Below are 21669 nucleotides of genomic sequence, written 5' to 3' on the forward strand. Positions count from 1 at the left end.
GCTGAGCGGGCTCCGTGCTTGCCATGGTATGGCATCTGCACAGGTAACTCAAGAAAAAAGGCACAAAATGATTGTCTGCCCTTGCTTTCACAGAGGCAGGGAGAGAAGGGGGGCCTGACAATATGTACCCAGAACCACCCGCGACAATGTTTTAGCCCCATCAGGCACTGGGATTTCTACCCAGAATTCAAATGGGCGGCGGAGATTGCAGGATAGCTACCCATAGTGCAACGCTCTGGAAGTTGATGGTTGCCTTGGTAGTGTGGATGCACTCCGCCGACTACATGCACTTAGAGCATTTGTGTGGGGACACACACAATCAACTATATAAAAACATTTTCTACAAAACTGACTTCTATAAATTTGACCTAATTCCGTAGTGTAGACATACCCATATAAAGGTACAAAAGCCTCCCACCTGCTGCCCCCGGCCCCACCCCCATTTCACCCCTTCCATGAGGCCCCGCCCCTGCCCTGCCTCTTCCTACCCCTTCCCCACCCCCATTCCAACCCCTTCCCCAAAGTCCCAACCCCAACTCCTTCCCATCCCTGCCCCTACTCCAACCCCTTCCCCAAATCCCCGCCCCTGCCCTGCCGCTTCCTCGCCTCCTCCCCTGAGCACGCAGCTCCCCGCTCCTCCGCCATCCCTCTTGGAAAGCGCTAAGTGCCACCAAACAGCTGTTTGGTGGCGAGAAGCACCTGGAGGTAGGCACAGGAGCTGGGACACAGTGTGCTGGGGCAGCGGGTGAGGGGAGCTTGGCAGCCGCAGGAAATAATTCCACAGGATGCATACGGCCCACGGGCCATGTGTTTGAGACCCCTGGTCTAGGCTCTAGTCAACGTAGTTTGATTTTATTTCCCATGGAACAATTTCTTTCCAACCCTTCTCCTTGCTACCCCTCGAATCTCTACTCTCTGTGAAATCACTTGTCCTTGGTGTCACTCTGAAGGGATCTAGAGCTGTGTGTTGATTGGGGCAGAGATGGGAGGTGGAGCTGGTCACCTTGGGGCCCTGTTCCTTTGGGAGCAGCAGATCTGTGACTGCTGTGAGTGCCCTGTGGGACAGGGACTAGGTGCTGCAGGGGGACGCTCGGAGGACCGAGGGGTGAAGTGTGCTTATTACCAACCTGGAAGGAGGTCACTCCCCCACAAAAGGCCTAGAGGGCACAGCTTGTGTGGCGTGTGGCTGAGGGAGTTGGGGAGCTGCCCCTCAGTGGGCACAGACAAGGCTTCCTCATGCTAGGGGCCCATGGAACTGCACTGGGGCATTAGGGCCAGCACAACTACAAATGGAGAGCACCCCCTACTGACATCCCCCTACCAACAGCACAGGCCCCCTAGCACTGCACTAGGGCACTGGGGCCAGCGCTGACTTCCAGAAGAGATCGTGAGCGTCCCCTACTGAGCCCCCACACCGCTCCCTGAAGCACAGGCCCATAGAAACGCACGGGGAATTAGGGTCAGCACAGACTGAGAGAACACTCCGTACTGGAACTGCCATATTGCTCCCTAAAGAACAGGCCCCAAAGCATCATGCTGGGGTCAGCTTTGGCTGTGAGAGGACAATGCCCTGTAATGAGCTTCCCACCCTGCTCCTTACAACATGCAGGGTGGTAGATGAAGGTTACCTGAGCACACAATACCGGCATCTTCTCCGTGGTTACAGTTATTGTCTCCCCAAGGCCGAGCCCTGCATTCGGTGAGGGAAGCTTCTGTCCCTGTGCAGTGAACGTCATCCAGCCAGATACGGTCTGATCCTCGCCCAAATCGAGCCCCTCCTGGGGCTGATAATGCCGTCCCACAGCCCAGCTGCCTGCACACGACTCTGGCCTCAGTTAAATCCCAGCTGTCATCACACACGGTTCCCCACTGCTGGTTGTGAAGCACCTCAACTCTCCCAGAGCATCTATTCAGACCGTTCACCAGTCGGAGCTGAGCCACTTCTGAGATGCCAGAGTCTGCAAACACCCCAAGGGAATAAACAGTCAGGGAGGTTCCTGTGCATCTGATCAGTAGTGATGCTGGGGAACATAGAGCCTCCCACTGACAGGTCTGAACAGCCTCTGCAACAGCCTGTTAGGGGTTCACTCCCTGTCAATCGCAGTTAACTCATGCGATTAACTCAAAAAAATTAATTGTGATTTAAAAAACTAATCACTATTAATCGTAGTTTTAATCGCACTGTTAAACAATAGAATACCAAATGAAATGTATTAAATATTTTGCATGTTTTTCTAAGCCCTAACTTGTATCTGCCTATTTGGAACCTGGGATGCAGATCCTGGACTAGACTTAACAGGCCCCAGACTGGACTGGCCAGAGGAATTGCTGCAATGCAGAGATTTGGCTTAGCCCGTTCTTCTCAGTGTGCTTGTAGGGCACCAGTACAGATGGTCACACACGTGATGGAGGAGAGACCTGTTAGAAGACGGGACTTTGAGGATGTACAGTCAGATGGCTGAACAAGCTAGATGGAAGCAAGATCTGAATGACCTCTTCCCCTGACAGCTAGTGATGAGCAGAGGAGGGGGAAAGGATTCAGGACCAGACGGTATTTATATGAAGACACTCACTCTGCATAGTATCCAGCAGAAAGAGCTGTGTTGGTCACCCACAAACTGAACTGAACTTACTAACCAGGGGGCTCAGACACCAGACACCTATCAAGAGTGAGACGGGATGGAGATGGGTGTTCCTGCTGAGGGGTGTGGGGTGTGTAAGAGGTATAGATATGATTTAATCTGCCCCTCACCCATAGGCCCAGACTCCGTGGGTGCTCTGGGGCTGAAGTACCCATGGGGAAAAATTGGTGGGTGCTCTGCACCCACCGGCAGCTCCCCACCCCCCCACCCAGCTCCCTTCTGCCTCCGCTCCATGTCCGCCTCCTCCCCTGAGCACGCCGCGTGCCCGCTTTTCCCCCTAGCTTCCAGCACTTGCGCCACGAAACACCTGTTTCATGCAGCTGGGGGGGGGAGGGGGAACGTGGCGTGCTCGGGAAAGAGGCGGGGCCAGGGAGGGGATTTGGGGAAGAGGTCCAATAGGGGTGGGGGGGCGGAGTTGGGACAATGACTTTGGGGAAGGGGTTGGAATGGGGGCAGGGAAGGGGTGGAGTCAGGGCAGGACCGGGTGGGCACGAGCACCCACCAGCACCAGGGAAAGTTGGCGCCTATGCCCTCACCACTCTTCAAAGGTAAAGCTAATTAAGGCTCCATTAGGAATCTTTTGGGATTAAGTGATCACTAGAGCAGAAATCATCTGCTGTGACACTGTGTTTCTGCCCAGCCTGCTTCAGCACTGAGGTCTCTCCACTAAGAGCTGGGGGGAGCCTCAAGAGAGCAACCTGCAGAGGTCACAGTAGAGAGGCCGGGGGCAGCAGGAGGTGAGGGCGAGCAGAGTGATGAGTGGCTGGCAGGGCAGCTGCCACCAGAGCAAGCACCCAGACAGGAGAGCGAACCAGGCGCTCTCCTCCCCGCCCCCATGGTGGGAGCTGAACTCACACAGGTGCACCTCTGAACTCTGGGTCTTCACTAACCAAGGACAACCACTGTGAGAGGGGTCACTGGAGGGAGAAGGGAGGGACACGTTAAAGGAACGTTTGGTTGCTGGACTCAAGATCCTAAGGCAAAAGACACTGCCCAACATACTCTGGGATAACTGTTTTGCTCTTCCGGCGTTTTCTCAAGTTAATGCGAGGGGATTTCCCTCCTTTCATTAAAAAGTTTTTTTCTGCACTGACACTCTGTGCTTGCAAGAGGGAAAGCTTTGCCTCATAGAAGCACCCACGGGGTGGTGTGTAATTGCCCCTGGTTACTGGGTGGATGCTCAAGCCGGATCTGTGTTATATTGCTGAGAAGGAACTCCGAGATATTAAACCCATCCCTGGTCACTTCTGACACCACTGGGGGAAGGGTTACTTAGATATCAACTTGTGACATACACAAAAGAAGAAGACCCCCCACTGATATGCAGCCTGGGGTAGGACACGGCAGTTGAGAAAGAGGACAGGGAAATATGTCGGCTGTGCAAGACAGAAAGTAACAAAGAATTGCGTGTCCTGTGTCCAGCCTTTGGGGAAGTTACAAGTTTAGGGCCAAATTCCTGAAATGCAAATCCACCAGAACACAGTGATTAGGAACTGGACTCTTGAGAAACTGGCCCTGGATTTTTAGTTTGAGTGAGCGGCTGCAGGCTCTGTCAACACCAAATCCAAACAGTAGAAGCTGCAGTTACCCAGGTCCCCAAAGTGTCGCAGCAGGGTCTGGCCCAGGTATAACTAGATGCCAACTGGAAGAGGACACAGGGATGCCTAGAGTTATATGGGGATCCCCTGGGTGAGATATACTGTGTGCACAATAGCTCACCAAAGGTGGTATGTGAGGTCTCTACCAAGAGCCAGCAGCCCGCTGGTCTCCCTAATAGGGGCAAGATCTTTGTATGGGACACAGTTGAAGAGAGATGTAAAATGTAAAATATGAGGTTGCAGAAGTGTTGCAGTAAAGCTTGTCACCTGTGCCATGGCAATCCCTTCGGCGGAGCCAATCAGCACATAGTACAGAGCACAGCCGTGGAGACAGGCTATATTCACTGTCTGGGCCCTGTGGGGACCTGAGAATATGCAAAAACAAAGGACCCTCAGAACAAGTCTCGGAAGAGAGACCTCCTCTGAGAAGACAATGGTCTATATCTGTAACCCCCACACCCCGTGGGTGCTGTGTTCTGTCCCATCTAGTTTCACCGAGACCACACAGAGAGATAAAATGAGTCTCCTCTACAGCTTATGCGGCAGAGACTCATGCACTAAGCTCCAGAGGTCCCAGGTTTGATCCCGCCTGCTGATGACCGGGGTCTATCAGTGTCATATACCTACGAAGAAAGAGGAGAGGGGACAAGAGCTCCCTTTCACCCAGGAGGTGGCTGACAGCATTTGTCTCAGGAACAGGAGATCACAGCCAAGCCTGGAGTAAAACCCTGGAAGAACTGTGGGGTGAGTGTTGCTCTACCAGACAGAAAAGTATCTCGTTCAATAAGTCTAGGGTCTAGTCAGCGTGGTATGATTTTATTGGCCATGGAACCATTTCTTTCCAACCCTTCTCTTTGCTACTCCTCGAATCTCTACACTCTGTGAAATCACTTGTCCTTGGTGTGCCTATGAAGGGATCTAGAGCTGTGTTTTGATCGGGGCAGAGATGGGAGTTGGAGCTGGTCAGCTGGGGGCCCTGTTCCTTTCGGAGCAGTGGATCTGTGACTGCTGTGAATGCCCAGTGGGACAGGGGCTGGGTGCCGCAGGGGGACACTTGGAGGGCTGGGGGCTGGAGTTTGCCTATCATCAACCTGGAGAGAGGCCACCCCACAAGGCCTAGAGGGCACGACTTGTATGGCCTGAGTCCAAGGGAGTCGAGGAGCTTCCCCCCAGTGGGCACAGACAAGGCTTCCTCATGCCAGGGGCCCTTGGCACCGCACTGGGGAACTGGGGCCAGCACTGCCTTCAAAGGAAGAGTGCCCCCTACTGAGTCCCCCCCACACTCCCTACAGCACAAGCCCATAGAACACACAAGGGAATTAGGCTCAGTACAGACTGTGAAAGGCGAGCGCCCCCTACTGGAACTGCCATATTACTCCCTGACGCTCAGGCACCAAAGCACGATGCTGGGGTCAGCACTGGCTGTGAGAGGACAATGCCCCATAATGAGCTTCCCACTCTGCTCCCTGCAACAGTGGTGAAAGAAGTTTACCTGAGCACACAACACCGGCATCTTCTCCATGGTTACAGTTATTGTCTCCCCAAGGCCGAGACCTGCAATCAGAGAGGGCAGCTTCTGTCCCTGTGCAGTGAACATCATCCAGCCAGACACGGTCTGATCCTCGCCCAAATCGAGCTCTTCCTGGGGCTGATAACGCCGTCCCACAGCCCAGCTGCCTGCACACGACTCCAGCATCAGTTATGTCCCAGCTGTCATCACACACGGTTCCCCACTGCTGGTTGTGAAGCACCTCGACTCTCCCAGCGCAGTGACTGGAGCTGTTCACCAGTCGGAGCTGAGCCACTTCTGAAATGCCTGAGTCTGCAAACACCCCAAAGGAATAAACATTCAGGGAGGTTCCTGTGCATCTGACCACTAGTGATGCTGGGGGACATAGCCCCTCCCACTGACTGGTCTGAATAACCTCTGCAACTGCGTTCACTCCCCACTAAGGCTATCAATTAATCACAAAAAGAAAAGGAGTACTTGTGGCACCTTAGAGACTAACCAATTTATCTGAACATAAGCTTTTGTGAGCTACAGCTCACTTCATCGGATGCAAGTTAACTCACAGTTAACTCTGTCTCAGAGCAGCTGATCAGCCTGGGTGCGGGGTCACATGCCCCCCAACCCCACCCACAAGTTGCTGCTTGCCTTATACTGAACATGTTAATTCGCCCCTTCCATACGTGGGCCTGTGTTTCTCCAGCAGTGAGGAGGTAAGCGAGCGTCAACACCAGAAACAGAAAAGCTAGAGGAGGTTCGAGGAAAATGTCATTCTCAGAAAGTCTGGAAGGTTTCAAGAGATTCTACAAAGGTCCAGAACATTCTAGGAGGCTAGTGGAAAATGAATCCACATGTGGAATACCTGAAACATTTTATTTTAAAACAGGGCTGTCAATTAATCGCAGTTAACTCACGCAATCAACACTAAAATGTTAATCACAATTTTAAAAATTAATCGCGGTTTTAATCACACTGTTAAACAATAGAATACCACTTGAAATTTATTAAATACTTTTGGATGTTTTTCTTCGTTTTCAAACATATTGATTTCAATTACAACACAGAATACAAAGTGTAGAGTGCTTTTGAATTACAAATATTTGCACTGTAAACATGATAAACAAAAGAAATAGTATTGTTCAATTCACCTCATAAAAGTACTGTAGGGCAATCTCTTTCTCGTGTAAGTGCAAAGTACAATGTAGATTTTTTTGTTGTTGTATAACTGCACTTAACAATTAAAACTTAGAGCCTACATGTCCCACTCACTCCAACTTCTTGTTCAGCCAATTGCTAAGACAAACAAGTTTATTTACATTTACGGGAGATAATGCTGCCTGCTTCTTATTTACAGTGTCACCAGAAAGTGAGAAGAGGCATTCACATGGCACTTTTGTAGCTGGCATTGGAAGTTATTTATGTGCCAAATATGCTAACCATTCATATGCCCCTTCTTGCTTCGGCCACCATTCCAGACGACATGCATCCATGGTGATGACGATCGTTAAATAAATAATGTGTTAATTTAATTTCTGACTGAAATCCTTGGGGGAGAATTGTATATCTCCTGCTCTGTGTTTTACCTGCATTCTGCCATATATTTAATATTAAACCAGTCTTGCACAATGACAGTACATGTTGTTTGTTTTCAGAACTTTCACTGCAGATGTGACAAAATACAAAGAAGGAACCAAGGTGAGATTTCTAAAGCTAGATACAGCACTCGACCCAAGGTTTAAGAATCTGAAGTGCCTTCCAAAATCTGAGCGGGACCAAGTGTGGAGTATGCTTTCAGAAGTCTTGAAAGAGCAACACTCCAATGCGGAAACTACAGAACCTGAACAACCAAGGAAGAAATTCAACCTTCTGATGGTGGCATCTGACTCAGATGATGAAAATGAACATGTGTTGGTCCACACTGTTTTGGATCATTATCGAGCAGAACCCATCATAAGCATGGATACACATCCTCTGGAATGATGGCTGAAGCATGGGACATATGAATCTTTAGCGCATCTGATGCATAAATACTTTGTGACCCCAGCTACTACAGTGCCATGCGAACGCCTGTTCTCACTTTCAGATAACATTGTAAACAAGAAGCAGGCAGTAATATCTCCTGCAAATGTGAACAAACTTCTCTGTCTGAGTGATTGGCTGAACAAGACGTAGGACTGAGTGGACTTGTAGAATCTAAAGTTTTACATTGTTTTATTTTTGAGTGCAGTTATTTTTTGTACATAATTCTACGTTTGTAAGTTCAACTTTCCTGATAAAGAGATTGCACTACAGTACTTGTATAACGTGAATTGAAAATACTATTTCTTTTGTTTCTTTTTCACAGTGCAAATATTTGTACTCAAAAATAAATATAAAGTGAGCACTGTACACTTTGTATTCTGTAGTGTAATTGAATTCAATATATTAGAAGATGGAGAAAACATTCCCCCAAAATTGAAATAAATGGTATTCTATTGTTGTGTAAAAGCACAATTAATTGAGCGATTAATCACGATTCATTTTTTTAGTCACTTGACAGACCTACTCCCCACCACTGCCATGCAGCCACTTCTGGGGTGGAACAGAGTAGCTGAGAGACAGGGCACAGAAACTGATGGGCTGTGTAGGAGAGGAAGTGAAGAAGAACCCTATCTCCAGTCACAGCAGTGGGGGATATTACAGGTTCAGGGTTAATTAGCTGAGCTGCAAATCACCGGGGATGGCAGGGGTAGGATACCCACATAAAGGGACCCCTGAGCGGCTGCAGGCTCCATTCGACCCCAAATCCCACAAATGGGATCTACGGTTACCCAGCACCTCATTGTGCTGGAGTGGGGCAGGGGGATCACAGTGATCAGCGATGGGGAGAGTCTTTCACAGAGGCACACGTACTGTTCCCTGCAGCACAGGCCCTAAGTGCTGTGCTGGGGCACTGGGGCCAGCACAGAGGGAAAGGGCAGAGAGCCCCCTACTGAGACCCCATCCTGCTCGCTGCAGTACAGGCCCTCAGCACCATGCTGGGGCACTGGGGTCAGCGCTGACTCAGATAGGAGAGCTGGATCTGTGCTGAAAACTTCCCAACCTGCACCACCCACAGTGACGTCATGGATGCAAGTTACCAGAGCACTCGACACCAGCATCTTCTCCGTGGGTACAGTTACTGTCTCCCCAAGACCGAGCCCTGCAATCAGATAGGGCAACTTCTGTCCCTGTGCAGGTGACATTATCCAGCCAGATATGATCAGATCCCTGCCCAAAGTGAGCCCCAGCGGGGGCTGACAGCGCCGTCCCACAGCCCAACTGCCTGCACACGATTCCAGCATCCTGTAAGTCCCAGCCGCCATCACACACGGTTCCCCACTTCTTGTTATGAAACACCTCCACTCTCCCAGCGCAGCGACTCGAACCATTCACCAGTCGGAGCTAAGCCACTTCTAAAATGCCAGAGTCTGCAAACACCCCAAGGGAATAAACACTCAGGGACGTTCCTCTACATCTGATCATTCATGTCAATGGGGAATATAGCCCCTCCTGCTGATGGGTCTGACCAGTCTCTGCACAAAGTGAGGTCCTGTCAAGGGCTCCCCACCACTGACCAGGCTTTTTCCACTCCCATTCTGGCGAGCTCTCACCTAGTTAGGCAGACTGGACTGCAGTCTGACCTACTGCTTCCACTAGAGCACTTAATGAAAAAGATCATCCCCCTTCCCCCCCCACTGCCTTCATGTAGAAGCTGGTGTGAACCTCCTGGGGAGAAGATTTACACCCTCATTCCTGGGGCTGGTATTCGCTCCAGTGGAATACTGTGCAGTGTTGCAGGGCAGACACTGGCATAAGCATCTTGGTGATTGGGAGCTGAACACAGTCACTCGTGTCATTAGTGGTTGCCTTAGCCTGACATCAGCATCGAAGTCTAGATGATCCAGGACTGTGGACCCACTTGAGCAGTAGCCTGAGGGACTTCCTTGTACTGCATGGGCCACAGCAAGTGAAAGCAGTGAAATCAAGTGAAATCATGGAGCAAGTGAAATCATGGAGCAGGTCCTCAAAGAATCAATCCTGAAGCACTTGCATGAGAGGAAAGTGATCAGGAACAGCCAGCATGGATTCACCAAGGGAAGGTCATGCCTGACTAATCTAATCGCCTTTTATGATGAGATTACTGGTTCTGTGGATGAAGGGAAAGCAGTGGATGTATTGTTTCTTGACTTTAGCAAAGCTTTTGACACGGTCTCCCACAGTATTCTTGTCAGCAAGTTAAGGAAGTATGGGCTGGATGAATGCACTACAAGGTGGGTAGAAAGCTGGCTAGATTGTCGGCCTCAACGGGTAGTGATCAATGGCTCCATGTCTAGTTGGCAGCCGGTGTCAAGTGGAGTACCCAAGGGTCGGTCCTGGGGCCAGTTTTGTTCAATATCTTCGTAAATGATCTGGAGGACGGTGTGGATTGCACTCTCAGCAAATTTGCGGATGATACTAAACTGGGAGGAGTGGTAGATACGCTGGAGGGGAGGGATAGGATACAGAAAGACCTAGACAAATTGGAGGATTGGGCCAAAAGAAATCTGATGAGGTTCAATAAGAATAAGTGCAGGGTCCTGCACTTGGGACGGAAGAACCCAATGCACAGCTACAGACTAGGGACCGAATGGCTAGGCAGCAGTTCTGCGGAAAAGGACCTAGGGGTGACAGTGGACGAGAAGCTGGATATGAGTCAGCAGTGTGCCCTTGTTGCCAAGAAGGCCAATGGCATTTTGGGATGTATAAGTAGGGGCATAGCGAGCAGATCGAGGGACGTGATCGTTCCCCTCTATTCGACATTGGTGAGGCCTCATCTGGAGTACTGTGTCCAGTTTTGGGCCCCACACTTCAAGAAGGATGTGGATAAATTGGAGAGAGTCCAGCGAAGGGCAACAAAAATGATTAGGGGACTGGAACACATGAGTTATGAGGAGAGGCTGAGGGAGCTGGGATTGTTTAGCCTGCAGAAGAGAAGAATGAGGGGGGATTTGATAGCTGCTTTCAACTACCTGAAAGGGGGTTCCAAAGAGGATGGCTCTAGACTGTTCTCAATGGTAGCAGATGACAGAACGAGGAGCAATGGTCTCAAGTTGCAGTGGGGGAGGTTTAGATTGGATATTAGGAAAAACTTTTTCACTAAGAGGGTGGTGAAACACTGGAATGCGTTACCTAGGGAGGTGGTGGAATCTCCTTCCTTAGAGGTTTTTAAGGTCAGGCTTGACAAAGCCCTGGCTGGGATGATTTAACTGGGAATTGGTCCTGCTTCGAGCAGGGGGTTGGACTAGATGACCTTCTGGGGTCCCTTCCAACCCTGATATTCTATGATTCTATGATTCTAAAAACTTCATGTTCCCCAAAGACAATGAAAATAGAAGTTTCCATCCAACACATTACTGGCGTGAAATCCCCAATGGTGACAAAGTGGAGAGGCCAGGGCTTATGTACTCAAAAACCCAAAATGCTGCATACTCTTTTTGTTGCAAACTCTTCTAGTCTAATGTTCCAGCCACATTGGGTTCTACAGGAACAAAGGACTGGAAAAATCTGGCTAGAAATCTGGCATGCCATGAGAAGGCAGCAAATCACCAGAGAGCATTCATTCCGTAGGTGGAAAGAGCTTGAGATGAGACTAAGGTTAAAGGCCACCATAGATGATCAGCATCGAGAGAAGATTGCATCAGAGTCTCTTTACTGGCAAAATGTTTGGAAAAGGCTCATTGCCATTGTGAGAATGCTTGCTACCCGAAACCAAGCACTGCTTGGCACTTCAGATCCGCTGGATGTGCCAGACAATGGAAACTTCCTTAACATTGTGGAGCTGATGCCTGAGTTTGATGCTGTACTCCAGGAGTATCTAAGAAGAGTCACCACCCAAGAAACGTACACACACCACTACTTTGGAAAAACAATTCAAAATGAGATCATACAGTTACTGGCAACAAAAGTCAAACAGAAGATTGTGGCAGATCTGAAGTCAGCAAGATATTACTCTGTTATTCTGGATTGCACACCTGACATCATCCATACAGAACGAATAACTTTAATGGTGTGTTTTGTAACATCAACAGAACCTAGTGAAAATGTCCCTGCAATGGTGACTGTCAGAGCATTTTCTAGAATTTATTGACATTGATGATACTACAGGAGCTGGTATGACAAATGTGCTTCTTAAAAAGCTGGAAGAGACGGGAATTCCGATAGCTGACATGAGAGGTCAGGGCTACAATAATGGTGCCAACATGAGCGGAAACAACAGAAGAGTGCAGACACGGACCCTTGAGCTTTTTTTGTCCCATGCAGTTCTCATTCATTGAACTTGGTGGTCAGTGATGCAGCATCAGCTTCTAGTGAGGCTGCTGAATTTTTTAGTGTAATTCGAAGCATCTCTGTATTTTTCTCTGCATCAACTCATCGATGGCAAATTTTGAAGCAACTTCTGGGAACATCCTCTCTGACACTGAAACCACTAAGTGCCACACGATGGGAAAATCGAGCTGAGGCGATAAAGCCTACCAAACACCAAATTGGGAAGATAGATGATGCCACAGTTGCCATTATGGAGGATAATGCTATGACAGGAACTGTTTGTGGGAGAACAGTGGCAGAGGAAAATGGAATCACCAGAAACATACATAACTTCAAATTTCTCTGTGGCTTAGTGTTGTGACATGACATACTGTTCGAAATAAATGTTGTAAGCAAGAGACTCCAAGGTGCTGACCTTGATATATCTGGAGCAGTGGAACAACTGGACAAAGCAAAGTCATAGCTACAGTCTTACCGGTCAGATGCGGGATTTCAAAACATTCTGAAGAGTGCTCAGAAGTTGGCAGAGGAACTTCACACTGTGGAGGAAAAATTCAGTGGACCCAAGTAGGCCTAAACTTCCCAAGTAGGCCTAAAACTTTGGTCAAGCTAACTGTGTACATGAAGCATAAGAAAAGAGTGTGGAAAATTCCATTAAGGGGCGATTGCAAATAGCACAGCTTAAGAAATGTAACCATAACCGCCAGAAGTTAGAAAAAAACCATTAACCGCAAAGAAAACACCTGTCAATAACAGGAAAAGCTTGTTTTTGCTAAACTCCAAATAAGGCAAAGCTACTGTTGAAACTTGCACTATATGCCAAATAAGGAAAATGCTGTTAAAGAAAGTGGGCTTAACAAATTGTGGTTTTCAGCAATATAAGCTCCTGTATTTTCTGTATGCGGCGGGGCAGCTACTTAGAGCTGTTACCCCCCTGCTCTTGTAATCAATAAAGGAGCCTCAGGCTTGGTTCTGATCCAAACAGAATGCGTGGTTAATTTTTCCACCACAACACTGAAGCTATTTTCCCACCCATTCAAGAATACAAGAGTCACCAAAGAAGAAGACATTTTGATTACGAGGCACGGGATAATCCCACAAGAGACCCCAAACAACAATTCAAAGTTGAATTCTTGAACCAGATGCTAGATTGTGCAATACAATCTGTTGAAGAACATTTCAGGCAGCTCAAGGAACACAGCAGTATATTTGGGATGTTGTATGATATTCCAAAACTCCTCACTATACCTCAAGAAGACCTACACCAGCAAAGCAGGCACTAGAGACAGTGTTGACACATGATGGCATGCGTGATGTTGAAGCTGAAGTTAATAAAAACACGTCTACACTCCACAATGACACAGGAGAGGCTGGTCGGCCTTGCAACCATCTCAATAGAGCATGAGCTGGCCCAGACTGTGGACCTTCAGCAGGAAGCAGTTCAAATCTTTGCAACCAAGAAGGCATGGAAAGCACCACTTTCATTATTCAAACAGATAAAAATGCCAGTGTTTACTATGCAGACAAGAAATATTACATTTGCTGTTCAGGCGTTTGAAAGTTAAGTGTTACTTAAAATTTTTGAACAAGGCATTCTAAGTTGTTAGTTCCCCTTTATTGGGGTAGGTAGCAGAGCAGTACCATGAGAGGAGTAGAACAGGAGGAAGGCAGAATTGAGACCTTTCAAAGTTTTGGCCCAAGCGAGGAGGTATGGGGGCATCATTTGAGCGCCCCGCCTCAGGTGCCAAAATGTTGTGGACTGGCCATGTCACCAGGCTGACAATGGTTCCGACCAGTGCAAAGGCAATGCACACTTCCTGCAAGCAAGTCGGCCCCCTCCTGAAGCAAACACCTGCCCCTGCAATTCCTCCTGACTTGCCACGACTGACTTGGCAACATCGTTTTGTGGCAGCTGTTGCTGCAGTGGGGTCTAGTGCTGCCGGTCCAGGACCTGTCTCAGATGAATGATGGCAGAGCTGGGTTGACAACTGTGCACTCACAGAGGGGTAGCAACTCTGGAATAGAGAGACTGGCTTGCTCATGGATTTTCAGAAGCCCTAACTTGTATCTGCCTATTTGCAACCTGGGATACAGATCCTGGACTAGGCTTAACGGGCCCCTGACTGGACTGACCCGAGGAATTGCTACAATGCAGAAATGAGGCTTAGCCCGATATTCTCCGTCTGCCTGTGGGGCAGCAATACAGACAGTCACACGTGGTCGTGGTGGAGGAGAGCCACGTCAGAAGAATGGACTTTGAGGATGCACAGTCAGATGACTGAACAAGCTAGAAGTAAGCAAGGTTGGAATGAGCTCTCCTCTGACAGCTAGTGATAAACTGGGGAGGGGGAAGGGCTTCAGGACCAGACGGTATTTACATGAACACACCCACTCTGCTTTGGTATCCAGCAGACAGAGCTGTGTTGGTTGGAGCTGGGTTACAAATCACTGTAGTACTTGAATGCAGGGGTAGTGTAATGTTGTTGTTCTGATTGTCTGAGTAAAGGGCAGCAGAACTGGGCTTAGCCTGCCCTGACTGAGGGGGTCACCCAAAACTGAACTAAACCCACTAACCAGGTATCAGACACCAGACACCTACCAAAAGTGAGAGGGGGTGGAGATGAGGTGTGCGTTGTGTGTAAGAGGTCTAGGCATGGTTTAATCTGCCCCTCACCACTCTTGAAAGATAGAGCTAATTAAGGCTCCATTAGGAGTCTTTTGGGATTAATTTCTTTTTGGGATTAAGTGATCACTAGAGCTGAAATCACCTGCTGTGAGACAGTGTTTCTGCCCAGCCTGCTTCAGCACTGAGGTTTCCCCACTAAGAGCCAACAGTCACTGAGAGTTGGGGGGAGCCTCAAGAGAGCGACCTGCAGAGGTCACAGTAGAGAGGCCGGGGGCAGCAGGAGGTGAGGGCGAGCAGAGTGGTGAGTGGCTGGCAGGGCAGCTGTGACCAGAGCAAGCACCCAGACAGCAGAGCCAACCAGGCCCTCTCCTCCCTGCCCCCATGGTGGGAGCTGAACTCACACAGGTGCACCTCTGAACTCTGGGTCTTCACTAACCAAGGACAACCACTGTGAGTGGGGTGCGGCAGAGGGAGAAGGGAGGGGCACATTAAAGGGACTTTTGCTTGCTCGATTCAAGATCCTGAAGCAATAGACACTGCCCAACGTACCCTGGGATAGGTGTTTTGCTTATGGTTTTACCTGTTTCCAGCATTAGGGCCAGCAGAACTGCAAAAGGAGAGCACCCCCTTCTGACACCCTCTGCCTGCAGCACAGTCCCCCTAGCACTGCACTAGGGCACTGGGGCCAGCACTGACTTCCAGGGGAGAGTTTCTGTGTCCCGCACTGAGCCCCCACACCGCTCCCTGCAGCACAGGCCCATAGAACCACACAGGGGAATTATGGTCAGCCCAGACTGAGAGAAGAGCGCTCCCTACTGGAACCTCCATATTGCTCCCTGAAGCAGAGGCCCCAAGCACCATGCGGGGATCATCACTGGTGCTGAGGGGACACCCAGGAGACATACGGTGACGGTTAGCTGAGCGGGCTCCATGCTTGCCGTGGTATGGCGTCTGCACAGGTAACTCAAGAAAAAAGGCACAAAACGATTGTCTGCCCTTGCTTTCACGGAGGGAGGGAGGGAGGGAAGGGGGGCCTGACGATATGTACCCAGAACCACCCGCGACAATGTTTTAGCCCCATCACGCACTGGGATTTCTACCCAGAATTCAAATGGGCGGCGGAGATTGCGGGATAGCTACCCATAGTGCACTGCTCCGGAAGTCGATGGTTGCCACGGTACTGTGGACACACTCCGCCGACTACATGCACTTAGAGCATTTGTGTGGGGACACACATGTTGGGGACACTGGGGCATGGCCACTAGATAACTTGAGGGGATGGAAGACCACGACTGTCGATGAAGCCCCCTCGCACTAGGCCCAGGTGTCCTTGGCCCCCCCTCCCGCCTGGAGGCACTCGCCCAAGTGTCCTTGCCCCCCCCTCCCACCCCCCACCCCCTGCCTGGAGGCACACACAGCAGTTATGCTGAGAATCTGCAACAATATGCTGCGGAGTCAGACTGCCTGAAACTAAGCAAGGCCAAACAGGGCAGATATGGAAGAACAATGCTGAATAAAGCAGCTTTATGTAGAGTTTAACAAATGATACAGAGAATCAGGGAACTAGCTGGGAACTGGATTGGCTGGCTATATGGATACTTGGGGCAGCTTGCTATTGGATAAGTATGCTGGGAAAAAGGATGTATAAAAGCCTGTGTAACTTCCTGCTCTGGGTACAGGATTTGAGATTCAAATCTCCCTGTACCTATTTGAAGCTTCAAATAAACTTTTCTGCTTCTCCACCCCGTTGTGATTATTGGGTGTAGCACACCGGGTAACGAACCACTCAAGCTGTTGTTCAGCCTCTCGGCACTGGGTGCCGGCAACAGCTTTTGGCATCCCTGGGTGGGCGACGAGGCTGCAATTTAGCCTTGCCCGGACCCTTCCTGGAGGTCGAGGATTGTGGCGAGAACCAACGCCCAGCACGCACCGGTGAGTTCATCGGGGGCCTCGGAGGAGACGCGATTTGATCAACCCCAGAGGGCACAACGGTGCAACGCACTCATATAGTGGAGAAGCTGTTGTGGACAGCGGTGAAGAACCGGTCCCTTGGATAAGGTAGGAAACTTTTAAAATCCGGATTATATGCTCTGTTGGAACCTGGGGACGCCCAGAGTTACCCTGTAGGTATGGGACAGGGACAGAGCTCAGGGGTTAGGGCACGGTGTACGCCCCTAGAGTGCATTCTAGCAAACTGGAAGGAGTTTGGTGCGGATCCAATAACTAAGAGCCAATTAAAAGGATTCTGTACAGTTGACTGGCCTCAATATCAACTAGAGGACCAGGAGTGGTGGCCACCAGGAGGGTCAATTAATTACAACACGATCCTCCAATTAGTTTTGTTTTGTCAGTGAATGGGTAAATGGAATGAATATTTGTATGCACAAGCGTTTATGGCTTTAAGAAATAGAACAGAGCTGTAATTTTGCAAAGTTGAAATTTGACTCCGACTGGTTCGGTAGTAGCTAATGTTAGTCCCCAGACCCCCACCCCCACTGTAATGGCAGAGCCGGTGTCCCCTTCGGCCCCCACACCTCCACCTTATAAGGGTAGGATGCCTCGGGTTACAGAGATTGTCCCCTCGGTGGTACTCTATCCTTTGCTGACCGAGACTGTTGTGACTTGCCCAGGGGCAAGACGGACGTCAGGCTACCACTATGCAAGTTTACACCCACGTGCCATTCAATCCAATAGACTTAGCAGCTTTTAAAACACGGAATTCTCAACAAACCCAAGCAGGTATATTTCAGTCTTTGAGGGGTGCCTCAGTAGTCACAAGCCGGACTGGGATGATTGTAACGTCCTCCTGCGAACCCTATTGTCTGAGGTTGAAAGACAACAGGTTGTGTCCAAGGCAAGGGAGGAGGCGCAGAGACGGTACGACCGGGATCATATTAATGTCCCTGACCCGGATGCACAAGTCCCCCGAGCAGACCCCAGGTGGGATCCAAATGATCATGGGGATATGACCCGCCTTACCTCCTATAAGGAGTTGCTTTTACATGGACTCCGTCACTCGGCTGTCCGACATAATAATTGGGCAAAGCCATATGAAGTAATGCAGGATTTAAAAGAAAGCCCAGGGGCCTTTCTACAGCGTATTCGGGACACCATTCGACAGAACACTAATGCAGACCCCGATGATCAGGCAACTGAGTCAATTATTGAGGGAATTTTTACAAGCAGAGCAGCCCCTGATATTAAGAGAAAGTTACAGAAAAAGGAGGATTTAATGGGTATGACCATGGCACAAATTTTAGAGACTGCAAACCGAGCTTATAGTCTAAGAGAGACAGAGAAGGAGAGAAAGCAAGTGAAATTGATGGTAACAGCGGTACAGGCCGGCACTAAGAGAAGTGGCCGGGGAGGAAGGGGCCGTGGACGCGACCGTCCGGGCCTGCAGGAGAGACGACTGGGTCACAACCAGTGTGCCCTGTGTCGACAGGAGGGACACTGGAAAAATGAGTGCCCAAAGAGGAAAGAAAAGGGGGGTGCCCCTATGATGGCGATGGCGGAGCAGGAATAGGGGTGTCAGGGGAGACAGACCACCCTACCCCCGGAACCCCGAGTAAAGATGCGGGTGGGAAGCTCAGAAATAGATTTTTTAGTGGACTCTGGAGCGGCCCGAACTGCCGTAAATCAGCCTCTTCAGTTGCCAGTAGCAGATTCCCTTACTGTGGTGGGAGCCACAGGCAGGGACACCAAGTGCCCAGTGTATGCCCCAGCGGAATGCGCTTTGGGAAACAGGACTATATCCCACAAGCTGGTATACCTCCCTGAGTGTCCAACACCTCTGCTGGAACGGGATCTACTTTGTCGCCTCGGTGCCACCCTGCATTTTACTGAGGACGAAATAACCTTACCTTACCCCTTGAGAATGCATGGCTCATGACCCTTGCAGTTGAGCCCTCAGCCATGCAAGCCCCAGAATGGAGCCCGTGGGAAGACCAGGTGTACCCCCTCGTGTGGGCATCAGGGATTCCAGGAAAGGCCACCCATCAGATCCCCATTACTATTCAGCTCATACCAGGGAAAGACCCAGTGCAAGTAAAACAGTATCCAATCGAGAGGGAAGCCAGAGAAGGTTTACAGGAAACTGTAGATCGATTCCGAATGTATGGTATTCTCCGGGAATGTCATTCAGCCTGGAACACTCCCATTCTACCCATACAGAAGCCTGATGGCACGTATTGGCTGGTACAGGACCTAAGGGCAGTCAATGAACGGGTTAAGACTCTGCACCCTCTTGTCCCTAACCTGTATACCTTATTGGCTTCTATAGGGGGACAGTATACCCATTTTTCAGTCCTTGATCTGAAAGATGCTTTCTTTACCATCCCAGTTGCCACCCCGTCACAGGAGATCTTCTCCTTCGAGTGGGAGGACCGAAAAAGGGTTAAAAAGCAACTTTGCTGGACAGCGTTGGCCCAGGGATTTAAAAACTCCCCCACCCTCTTTGGCCAGGCTCTGGCCAGGGACCTACAGGAGTGGGATAATGAGGAGGCCCTCCTTCTGCAGTATGTAGATGATTTGTTAATTGCCACTGTGGGCCAAACACCCTGCCTTAAAGCCACCGTGAGCCTCCTGAATTTTATTGGACTCCAGGGATATCGGGTAGCACGGAGTAAGGCTCAAATTGCCCTCCCAGAGGTACGGTACCTCGGGTTTCACATACGGCAAGGGGAGCGTCAGCTTTCAAGCGAAAGAAAGGAAGCTATCTGTCAAGTTCCTACCCCAAGTAACCGTAGCGGCTCAGGGCATTTCTGGGTATGGCAGGCTTTTGCAGACTATGGATCCCAGAGTTTGGACTGCGGGCTAAACCCCTGTACGACTGTGTAAAAGGAGCAGATCATGACCCCTTCTATTGGACCCCAGAGGTTGACAGGACATTTAAAATCCTGAAAAGAAAATTGATGGAAGCCCCAGCTCTGGACCATAATCATAAATGATCTGGAGGATGGTGTGGATTGCACTCTCAGCAAATTTGCGGATGATACTAAACAGGGAGGAGTGGTAGATACGCTGGAGGGGAGGGATAGGATACAGAAGGACCTAGACAAATTGGAGGATTGGGCCAAAAGAAATCTGATGAGGTTCAATAAGGAGAAGTGCAGGGTCCTGCACTTAGGACGGAAGAACCCAATGCACAGCTACAGACTAGGGACTGAATGGCTAGGCAGCAGTTCTGCGGAAAAGGACCTAGGGGTGACAGTGGACGAGAAGCTGGATATGAGTCAGTAGTGTGCCCTTGTTGCCAAGAAGGCCAATGGCATTTTGGGATGTATAAGTAGGGGCATAGCGAGCAGATCGAGGGACGTGATCGTTCCCCTCTATTCGACGTTGGTGAGGCCTCATCTGGAGTACTGTGTCCAGTTTTGGGCCCCACACTTCAAGAAGGATGTGGATAAATTGGAGAGAGTCCAGCGAAGGGCAACAAAAATGATTAGGGGACTGGAACACATGAGTTATGAGGAGAGGCTGAGGGAGCTGGGATTGTTTAGCCTGCAGAAGAGAAGAATGAGGGGGGATTTGATAGCTGCTTTCAACTACCTGAAAGGGGGTTCCAAAGAGGATGGCTCTAGACTGTTCTCAATGGTAGCAGATGACAGAACGAGGAGCAATGGTCTCAAGTTGCAGTGGGGGAGGTTTAGATTGGATATTAGGAAAAACTTTTTCACTAAGAGGGTGGTGAAACACTGGAATGCGTTACCTAGGGAGGTGGTGGAATCTCCTTCCTTAGAGGTTTTTAAGGTCAGGCTTGACAAAGCCCTGGCTGGGATGATTTAACTGGGAATTGGTCCTGCTTCGAGCAGGGGGTTGGACTAGATGACTTTCTGGGGTCCCTTCCAACCCTGATATTCTATGATTCTATGGACCTGCCGGATCTCTCTAAGCCGTTTCAGTTGTATGTACATGAACGAAGGGGGGTGGCCCTAGGAGTGCTTACACAGCTGTTAGGAGCATGGAGACGTCCCGTGGCTTATTTTTCTAAGCAATTGGGCGGTCGCAGCTACTGCCCTATTGCTTGAGGAAGCCGAGAAGCTAACATTGGGAGGGGTTATGCAAATCTATACTCCCCATATGGTCCGAGCCTTACTGGATGCAAAGGGAGGGCTTTGGCTCACCCAGGCTCTGATTGCTCGGTACCAGGCTAAGCTGTTAGAGAACTCTGAAGTCACCTTAACAGCCTTGCCCCTCCCTTAACCCAGCCACCCTCTTGCCAGAAACAGAGGAACAGAAACATGACTGTTTAGAGATCATAGATGTCCAGTACTCCAGCCGTCCGGATTTAAAGGATGTACCCCTCCCAAATGCAGATTATGAGTGGTACACTGATGGTAGCAGTACTGTAATAAATGGGCAAAGGAGGGTGGATTATGCTGTTGTGACGCTCCATGACACTGTGGAAGCTGAAGGTTTGCCTGCTGGGACCTCTGCCCAGCTTGCCGAACTAATAGCCCTGACCCGTGCACTTGAACTGTCAAAAGGAAAGCGGGTCAACATTTTTACTGATTCAAAGTATGCTTTTGGTGTGCTGCATGCTCATGCTGGCCTATGGAAGCAAAGGGGAATGCTGACAGACCAAGGCTCCCCAGTCAAGTACGGGCCCCAAATCCTCCGGCTCCTAGAAGCCGTACAACTCCCCTCAGAAGTGGCGGTGGTACACTGTAAAGCCCATCAAAGGGAGGATCAAGATGTGGCCAGAGGTAACGCCCGGGCAGATAGAGAGGCTAAGCATGCTGCCACCCTGCCATCCCCTCAGGCTGAGAACGCCCATATGCATGCCCTTATCCCATCAGTAGGGGAGCTTCCAACCCCTCAGTTCTCTGGGGAGGAGAGACAGCTAACTGACAAAGTCGGTCTCCGGGAAAAGGAGGGATGGCTCCATTCCCCAGAAGGGAAAATCCTCTTACCAAAGGGCCTAATCCGGCCAGTGCTGCAGAAACTACATCAAACCACTCATGCTGG

At 49.9% G+C, this 21669-nt stretch overlaps 1 protein-coding gene across 1 annotated transcript in view; it reads right to left on the reverse strand.

The window, feature by feature from the left end:
- The window catches only part of SSC5D (scavenger receptor cysteine rich family member with 5 domains), an 81493-nt gene that overhangs the window by 37542 nt on the left and 22282 nt on the right, over nt 1-21669 (reverse strand). Inside the window, exons 5-6 of the mRNA XM_084612704.1 lie at nt 5733-6062; nt 1629-1958 (exon numbers count right to left, since the gene is read on the reverse strand). Of these exons, the coding sequence (XP_084468830.1) occupies nt 1629-1958; nt 5733-6062 (660 nt within the window). The remainder of the gene's footprint in view (nt 1-1628; nt 1959-5732; nt 6063-21669) is intronic.

This window comes from Lepidochelys olivacea (assembly GCF_965140295.1).
Source record: "Lepidochelys olivacea isolate rLepOli2 genome assembly, chromosome: 23".
In the NCBI taxonomy this organism is placed as follows: domain Eukaryota; kingdom Metazoa; phylum Chordata; order Testudines; family Cheloniidae; genus Lepidochelys; species Lepidochelys olivacea.